This window comes from Cyprinus carpio, chromosome A3, assembly GCF_018340385.1.
Source record: "Cyprinus carpio isolate SPL01 chromosome A3, ASM1834038v1, whole genome shotgun sequence".
Taxonomy (NCBI): domain Eukaryota; kingdom Metazoa; phylum Chordata; class Actinopteri; order Cypriniformes; family Cyprinidae; genus Cyprinus; species Cyprinus carpio.
The window spans coordinates 5,685,915-5,696,196 of record NC_056574.1 but is presented as its reverse complement, the minus strand read 5'-3'; the positions used below and the strand labels follow the sequence as shown (position 1 = coordinate 5,696,196).

The following is a 10,282-nucleotide window of genomic DNA, read 5'->3' as shown; positions in this document are numbered from 1 at the left end:
GCAGAAAGTGTTCTGTGGTGGTGTTAGGAATAGAGTACAGGAAGGGGACAACACTCATCTTGCACACCCCTCAGCAAACGTACAACTGCGTACCTGATGGCACCCCTCAGTCTGCTCTTGCCTCAGTGCCAGAGATGCGCTCATCTAGCTGGTCGTGCCTAGAGGTGCCCAAAAACGCTGCTGTTCTGGATCTATCGAATGATGCTCACACACATAAAACGCCCAAAATGTCATGCGTAATAATATATAATAATTAACAAAATGCCACGTGTAATAATAAAAACGCCCCATAACCGGTGCATAAATGTGAGGGAGGAGCGAGAGGAGGAGACAGTTAAACATCCCGGAGACAGAGAGAGAGGATGACATGAATGAACGCCACTGAGACAGAGAGAGAGAGAGAGAGAGAGAGAGAGAGAGAGAGAGAGAGAGATGCTAAAAGGAGCGGACGCGCTCTTAGCGGGTCATTCGTGTTGACGATCTCGCGCACGTTCCTTTATGATGTCGCAGGCGTGCGTTCAGCGTTCGGGTTTCTGCGGGATGCGAGCGTCGCGGATCCTCGTCCAGTCTCTGGGACGCTCGATATGAGGCGGATTACGGTGAGCACGAAGCGCGTGGCGTCCGGAGTCCCGATGGATCCGAGCGGATTGAGTCTCCACTGATCCGCGCAGCAGCAGCAGCAGCAGCAGCAGCAGCATCTCCTCCGCCGGACACGACATGGATGATTCGGGAATAATCAGGCGCAGGCGGCTCCAGGTCAGAGATACATCCCTTTAGACACATTACCATGTTTTCTGGACATGCACCAGGGTAATGCTATGGTTTTCGGTCATGCATAGGGGAGATACCATGAAGTATCTTGAAGTAACATTGCATTCTAAAATGATAAACATTCTGTACTATGATTATGTCAAAATACCATGGTATTACTTTCTGATACTCTCATTACTACAGAAGGACATTGTAACCAATGGGAAGTGGTATTCTTTGGAATACCATGGTATTCATTCAGTACCATGGTATACATCAATGTACTATATGGCATTAATGTGTTTTTAAACATGTAGTATAGTAATACCACGTTTTTTAGATGTCTACCATGGTAATATAATGGTTTTTGGCCATTATTGGGGTAGCACCATGGCATTCTTTGAATTACCTTGAAGTAACATGGTATATGAATATGGTAAACATTAAGCACTATGGTATATATCCAAAATATCATGGTATTATTACAGTTATTCACTGAATGGGACACTTAAGGCCAGTCTAACCAATGAGGAGTGGTATTCTTTGGAGTACCATGGTAAATGAATATGTATCATAAGTCAACATGGCATTAACATGTTTTTCTGTACAATATGCTGTAGTAATATCATGTTTTCCAGACATGTAACATGGTAATACTGTGGTTTTTGGTGAAGTATGCATATGTAAATATTCAGTACTAGGGTATATATCAAAAATACCATGGTGTTACCATCTGATACTCTGATCGGACCACAAAAGAACAGTCTTTCCAATGGGAAATGGTATTCTTAAGGTAATAATTAGGTAATAATTATTCAGTATCATGGTATTAGATTTCTGCTATAGTAATAGCAAGTTTTTGGACATTGGCAGTAACATGTTTTTTTTTTTTTTTAAGTAGTTTGTAAATACCATGGTATTTGAATGTGGTTTTCGTTTAGTTTAATTATAGGCTTTTTGCCATCTGAGACTATTGGTAAGGTGAACATAATTCAGCCTCTTTAATACTGAAGATCTCTGAGCTGGCATGATGTGATATTTGCGTGTGTGTGTATGTTCAGAGGTGTTTATCTGAATGCACTGCTTTGTCGGGACGAGTGTGTGTGTGTGTGTGTGTGTGTGTGTGTGTGTGTGTGTGTGTGTGTGTGTGTGTCGACATCAGAAACCGCTTCTATATCTAGAGTTTCACGATGAGTTAAACGGTCTGATATGATATCACTCATGTGTTTTTAGCACCATTAAGATTTATTGTGTTTATTTTGCACACATAACTTAAGCAAATTTAAGCACATTTACCCCCAAATTGTCATTACTGTAATGCATAAATAAATAAATTCAATTACTAAAATACAGTAGGAAAGATCATTTCACCTGAAAACATTTTGTTTAAATCTGTAAATAAAAAAATGAATGTAGCACAACAAATACTGTCATGATATACAGTACAAACATTTTACAGTTAATTTGGTAAGACTTTACAGTAAGGTCCCATTAGTTAGCATTAGTTAGTGCATTAACTAACATTAACAATGAGCAAGATATTTATTAATTTATTCATTTTTGTTAATGTTTCTTAATAAAAATACAATTGTTCATTGTTAGTTCATGTCAGCTCAGGTCCATTAAATTATATTAAAAGATACATTTTAATAACAAATTAGTAAATGTTAAAATTAACTTTAACTAAGATTAATGAATGCTTCAGAAGTGTTTTTATTTGTTAGTTCATATTAACAAATGAAACTTAATTGTAAAGTGTTAAATTAATATATCAGTATTTTATCAATTTCAGAGATGATTTGACATATACAGTAATGAGAATTACTATCAAACCCAAAAAGAATACATTGTAACAAAAAATATGAAGATAAATCATATTTCAACATGCACATACATTTTAAGATCATGCAAACATTAATCTGTCCGTAAAACAGCCACATTTGGCCACAGAATTTGGGGTGAAATGTGAAAAAGAAATCCTAAAAATAGATTTCACTTATGCAAAATAGAATTGGTCGGCACTTTGTGTGAGTGTGTTTCAAACATGTGACATATTTTTCGCTCATTGTGAGAATAATTGCCCTCAAAGTATTTTCCTGTGTCCCTCGGGTCTGTCCCATGCATCACACACACACACACACACACACACACACACACACACACACACACACACACACACACACACACACACACTGTGTTGGGTTCTTCAGTTAACACCTCTTCCCGCTCCGCTGCACTGTTGCTGCCATATGGTGCAACACACTGTCTCAGAGGTCAAAGGTCACTCCCATCATGCAGCAGGGTGCTGCATGCACATTAGGAGCTTATGCAGGAGGGTTTAAGGTGCATGCATATGGCTTTAAATTAGATTTAAGTTGTATTTTTCATCATTGTTGACATGCTTTTTCATCATTGTCGGAGCTCAACAGTGTTCATTTTTGAAATAGACCCACGATGCTGGAGATTTCTGCTGTGACGCAGACTCCAGCAGATTTTCACACATTTTCTCCTGATGCGCAGAGCCATTAGTACAAATAGTTGGAGGAAATCCCGAAAATCCCAGCAGAAGGCGCATGCCGTGATTACTCCGGGGCTGTTCTGCTGGCACCGGGACGCTCTTAGGTTAATGAGGCTCAGATTACGGGGTTGGCCCGGTAAATGATGGGTTTGCACCAAACAGTGGGCAGGAGGCCCAGATAGTGCCATTTCATTACAGCTCAGACTGCTTTTTCAGCCCGTCATCATTCAGCCCGATCATCTGGAATTAGAATTGAAGGTGATCAGATTCAAATTAAAAAGAGAAATATAATACTCAGAAATAATTATTTACCTTTTTTTCTTTTTTTTTTTTTTTTGAAGAAAATGTGCTTTCTTATGCAAAACTCACCAGCTAAGGTTATTATAGTTTACTATAACTAAAACTAAAACCATAAACATGCTTTTTTGTTACTTAAAGATAAAAAAAATGTTAGCTGAAATTAAATAATATATAAAGTTTGCACATGATAAGAAATAATAAGAAACACCAGTGACAGTTTATAATAAAATCGCATTTGTTTACAATAGTTAATGCTATACATTTGTACAGCATTTATTAATCTTTGTCAATGTTAGTTAATAAAAATACAGTGCTTCATTGTTTGTTCATGTGCATTAACTAATGTTAAAAGAAACAACTTTTGATTTAAAAAAAAAGTATTGAATTAACATTAAAATTATTAAATGCAATACATTTACAATACAATACAACAAAAAGGATTATGATTATGTTGTTATTTAGCAATTATTTAAGCACAGACACAATTTACACAATGAGCAGAAAATGTTCAAACGGAGCTAAACTTAGTCTCACTGAAGGATTGACATGAAGTTCATTTTCATATTTTTACCATCTTTTGAAATATTAAAATGATCAAATGAGTTAAAATTTACGTGTTTTCCTGATAGTTTGCTTTGGCATCCTGTCTCATGCCTCATGACTGTGATATTTAAAAGCATCTCTGTGTTCAGTCCGACTGATGGCTGAAGTGCTTTTGCTCGGCTGATCTCTGCTCAGAGTTTGGCAGCTTGTTCCCGATCGGCTCCATCTGTCCACATGAGTTTGCCGGGCTGCTCTTCTCCGCGGGGTTTCTGGGAAGCTTTTACAGCATTTAAGGACGGAAAACTCATTTACTGTCTAAAATGAAACACGTGAGTCACAGTGAAACAAACAGACAGCGCGAGTGGCTCTCTTCAGGAAAAACTAGAGATGAGCTGCAGCCTTCTGCTGCTTTACATGGAAGACTCATTTAACATTAATTCATTTAACATCTCAATATTAATGAGAACGGATATTTGCATCGTTTGACACAGCAGAATGAAAATGCACACTGAAAACAAACAAAGAACTAACTCATTTTATATATATATCAAAACAAAACAAAATAAAAAAAAATTAAAACCCCGATTTAAATAAACATAAAGATTAATTATTCAAATTCAATACAGTAAAGCTGCGTAAATAACGTACCTTTTAGGTATCGACAAAAATAAATGTATGTTTTATAGAACCACATTTTATGTCAAATACATACGAATTCTCATGAGATCACATTGGAAAATGTCATAAGTTGTAAGTGTTACGTGAAATGTGCTACTTTTATGTCATGAGTTCGTAAGTGGAGGGTTAACCAACTCCAGGGTAAGGCTAAAATAGTCTAATGATAGTGTAATCTAGTGTAAACTAGCGCACATCTTTTTAGGCAAGTACGGGTGCCAGGTCATAAGACGTTTTTAATATGACTGGAATTGTATTAAACTTGATCATAATTTAATAGTGCTGTCAAACGATTAATCGTGATTAATCGCATCCAAAATAAGTTTTTGTTTACTCAATATACAGGTGCTTCTCAATAAATTAGAATGTTGTGGAAAAGTTCATTTATTTCAGTAATTCAGCTCAAATTGTGGAACTTGTGTATTTAATAAATTCAATGCACACAGACTGAAGTAGTTTAAGACTTTGTTTCTTTTAATTGTAATAATTCAAGACCAAAAAAAAAAAAAAAACAAATTAGAATACTTTAAGACCAATAAAAAAAACAAAAAAAAAAAAACATTTTTAGTGAATTGTTGGCCTTCTGGAAAGTATGTTCATTTACTGTACATGTACTCAATACTTGGTAGGGGCTCCTTTTGCTTTAATTACTGTCTCAATTCGGCGTGGCATGGAGGTGATCAGTTTGTGGCACTGCTGAGGTGGTGTGGAAGCCCAGGTTTCTTTGACAGTGGCCTTCAGCTCAACTGTATTATTTTGGTCTCTTGTTTCTCATTTTCCTCTTGACAATACTCCATAGATTCTCTCTGGGGTTCAGGTCTGGTGAGTTTGCTGGCCAGTCAAGCACACCAACACATGGTCATTTAACCAACTTTTGGTGCTTTTGGCAGTGTGGGCAGCCAAATCCTGCTGGAAAATGAAATCAGCATCTACAAAAAGCTGATACCTTTTATTTATTATATTACATTTTTAAAGCACTTGTACCTTGCAAATCTTTATTAAATATGAATATTTCGGTGAAAGATCTTCTTCATCCATCATGTTTAGGGTAAGTGGAATTGCTCTGACATGGTTTTCACATTTTATACTCACTGTGTGAATGTACTGCCCGTGGGTTGGTGATCTCTCAGGTTATCTACAGTGTCATTGACCCGATGGGTGGGTCAGAGAGAGTTTAACCTCAGTCGATAAAGCTTGATCCTCAGGAGTCAGCGTAAACGTGTCAGCAACGTGTTGTCATGGAAACACAGGCTTTTATTGAGGATCAATAAGAGAGATGGAGGCAGACGAGAGCGCAGAGATGCAGCGTTTGATCAGTCAATCGATGCCAAGTGAGCTTCTTCTGTTGCTGAGTAATCACACAGCTAAAAATATTAATTAATATTAATATCTTTAACTTTAAACTATAGGCTAACATACACTACCAGTCAAGCTGGACATGTTTTGACAGGTTTCATCGATAGATTGTGTTTCACGTGTATCTGGTTTCCAGTGTGAATGTTGTAAAATGAGGCACAGTGTTAATTCTGAAAGCACAAGGACATCTGAGCTCCTCGGATCAGTTAGTGATGTCTGCCATGTTAATGATGTTTGATTAAAGCTGCAAACATTATGTTGAATAGCCTGCATAAAATGCCTTCTATGATAAATATAGTTAAGTCTATCTAGAAATAGCTAAAGCAACTTCTTAAGTCATGAAACTTTTTGCTGACTTCGGATTGGCTGAGATGGCTTTAGAGGGCGGGGCTTGGAGTGTGATTGATGGGATGAAGAAGGTCTCATTTCTTTATAATAATATGCACTGACAAACAGGGATGTAATGATTAACTGCGAGCCAGTTGAAAATCGATTAAAATATGTGATGATTCAAATCGGTTGAGATGCTAAACATTCATTTAGGGGTAGGAGTTTATATGAATGCGTGTCTGAGGGGAACTGAAGGAGCCCCTTCCTGTCTTTAGAAAAGTTTAGATGGTATTTTTTATTTTCATCTTGCCTCTGTATAATGCATATTAAAGTTCATAAGTGCAGCGCTGCTTTGTTTACAGCAGAACCCAAGAGACGGGTCTGTCTGCAGACTGCAAGACAGGGGCGTAACTCGAAGTGGGCGTAACTTGACGAAAGAGGCGTAACTTGAAGTTGTCCAAATCACACAGAACCACGCGAGATGTCAAAACGAGATTTTGTCCGGCTGCGTTCGAAACCGCATACCCTTTAATTAGGCACTTAATTTCAATAAGAACTAATTTAAAGAGCGATAAAAGAGTACATACTCTAGTCTACAGCCTGAATGCGTATTTGTGTATGAAGCATTAATGCGGATATCATCATCCGCTATGTTGATCATGTGACCTACAAAGTTAAAATGAGCGTAAAAAAAAAAACTTAAAAGATATGAGTGACAGGTTTAATAAATGTATTTGTATCTTGATAATGAAGATTGTAGCATAGCCAATACTGTTAATTTAAGTTTTTATATTTTTAAGAATATTTTTTCAATTATTTTATGTGAATTTTTTTTCTTGTATAGTATCTCATACTATGATGAACACGTTAAATTTTTATTTACTGTTTTATGGCGTTATGATTGTTATTGTTAGATACAACCCTCTTACCATGATCTTTTATGTAAAAAGTTTGGCAATAATAATAAAAAAGAGGGTCAGGTGCACTACCACCTCACAGCATCACTAACTCAACAGTCCAGTACAGTTTCTCTCAGCGACAATATCTGCACAAACGAAACGTCGAACAGCTGCTCGAAGATCTTGCCTTTGGAGAAGATTGTTGATTTTATACTCTAAAAATGTAAGTATTACTACTCAAAAATTAACATTACCCCATAATGAATTGCATCTTTTGCACACCCCAACACTTACATGCAATAATAATTATAAATGCCAACCAATAGTTATATTTTCCTTAAAATTACATTTTAGTAAAAGAAGCAAAATGTATTTTCTGTCGTGACATAGCTATACATGAATATACACTAATGCAGTTGATGTGAATACATCAGTTTTTCAGTCAAGCAATTAATACATGAATAGATCAAATATTTATATTTTATTTACTGACAACAAGAAACATGTCTAAATGATTAAAAGAATGTATAAATGTTGGCATCACAATAAATGCATACATGTACAAGTCAACAACACATGAAACAAAGCTTCTTTCAAACTAACTGTTCTAACAATCATGTATTTACAGATGGTGAACCCCACATCTTACTATCATCTCAACACAGCTGAGACAGTTCTGCTGTGCTTCATAATCTCACTCTTCTCAACGGGGATGTCGTTGAGCAACAGGTAAGGAAGACCATGATGTCGGCTCTCACCACACAACCTTGAAACGAGAGCAGAAGAACACATGCAGGACAATCTGACTGCTGCTGTGTCTGCTCCAAACAATCGTGTGCTGCTCTCCATGAGCACCACTACCTGTAAAACATTTACACAGAGTTTACAAGTACATGCATTGATTTATTACTTTTGTAGTGTGCTAAAACCACTGAACTGGTTCAAAACTGTGCTTGAGCACGGCTCTTTTCTCCAGCTTGATCAGAGGATTGTAGGCCCCTGTAATAAGAGCACTGTCAATCACTTCAGATAAAAGCTCCATCACATTTTTTTTGATGATGCTTTTGAAAGTCAGCCTTCATCTTATAAACAGAAACCAGCAGAACAAACTTTACCAAAATCAAATCCTCAGTGTCTTTTGGTCTTTCTCTAGATGCTCTCGCTGCTGGGGTCACTGAGGATGAAGAGACCACAGCAGCATCTGGTCCTGATGAGACAGTAAGAGCTGGAGTGATGGAGCGTCTCATCCGTGTCTCTGGACCATTTTCAGATGCTGCAGTGGACTTCTCCATCCTCAGTGCACACACCAGTCTGCAGACATTTTCATAACCTACAGAAATACACACACACAATACAAAAAGTCATTACTTTATTCTTTTTTGTTTCAGGTTTTTCCTTTTTTTCCCCTTTCCTTGCAGGTCCTGCTCCACCACAAAAGATCTGCAGCAAATGCACAGAAATCAACAATAAGAAAAGTGCTGTAAGAAATAACTGTTTGAAATTACACTAATTCAAATGTTTTATTTATTTTTGTAGTGTACTTACACAAATCCTTTGATGGCAGCATTCCTTCTTCAGTCACTCTACAGCAGACAAACATAATCTGTTCCTGTAACATCCAGACAAGAGTCAAGTAACCTCTGTGATTTATCTGTGATATACTGCATCTGCATTTTGAGTTAGTAACTGATGTAACTCGCTTTTTATCCAACACAAAATGTTCCTAAAATTATCAATATTGCAAATGGACAAATAAAATAGATAACTAGTGTTTAGTTTACTGTATGTAGATTTGTTTGTTTACATGACTTACACTCATCTAAAGCAGTGTTGACAGTGAATTCTACATAATAGCACACACACATCAATCAGATGTCTGTTTCATGTCTGTCAAATGTGCTCATCTGCAATACTTATCAAAGACTATCCTGTCAGATGATAAATAGACATTTAGTAATAGTCTTCAAGATGTATATATGGTTTATATATGGAGCTCCCCTGTTAGTTATTCATTATAAAACGTGTTTTTACAGCACAATCACAAATATGCTATATTATGTAATTAACAAACAGGGTTTAGATTAAGCCAGGATCAGGCCATAGCTCAATTAGTCTTGTCTGTGAAACCGGAGGATAGCGTCTTTACCCCTTTTGCTTATATGTTGCTGACTTTACACCTTAGTTTTAAAAGATTATTAACTCCAAAATCAATACCACTGTATGAAAATAACTTGTACTCTTAAATTTAAATAATTATTTCGTGAAAAAATATATTCTCACCATTGTAACTCATTGTAACTTCTTTCCAGTTTAACGGCGGTTGGCATCCAGCATATTTGTATAATACCGCCCTCTTCTGTCCCGGAGTGTGGATCAGATAATAGGTTTTCCTACTAAATGTACACATCACTCACATTCTCCCCTAACATTAATATCTACACACACCTTATGCATCAAATCCTGCCTAAAACCTCTGCTTCCCTTAAAAAACGTAATAAACAACTTATCGTTTTGACATCTCGCGTGATTCTGTGAGATTTCGACAACTTCAAGTTACGCCTCCTACTTCAAGTTACGCCTCTTTCAAGTTACGCCCCTGTCTTGCAGTCTGCAGACGTACACGCTTGGAACCCAAGGAAACGCTTTAAGCTCCACCTGCTGGCAGAGACTGAATCTCAGATGATATTTGTTTGGCTCATGATTAAAATGCAGTGGCTGCCTCTAATTCAAATGAAAAGAGCACAGACAAAGCCTTATTTTGTTTATATGAAGAGATTTATTTTATTTGTGTTACCTATTTATTTGATTTGGGGCTTGTTTTAAAATTTCAATTTAGTTTTGATATTTACATTTACATTATATTTAAATTTTGTCATTTAGCAGACGCTTTTATCCAAAGCCACTTACAAAT

The 10,282-nt window shown here is 36.6% G+C and overlaps 1 protein-coding gene across 1 annotated transcript in view; it reads left to right on the top strand.

Moving 5' to 3' along the window:
- Nucleotides 1–401: 401 nt before the first annotated feature.
- LOC109101782 (microtubule-associated serine/threonine-protein kinase 1-like) overlaps nucleotides 402–10,282 on the top strand; it is a 29,207-nt gene continuing 19,326 nt past the window's right edge. The window contains exon 1 of the mRNA XM_042734174.1: nucleotides 402–756. Within this exon, the coding sequence (XP_042590108.1) occupies nucleotides 718–756 (39 nt within the window). The 5' untranslated portion in view covers nucleotides 402–717. The remainder of the gene's footprint in view (nucleotides 757–10,282) is intronic.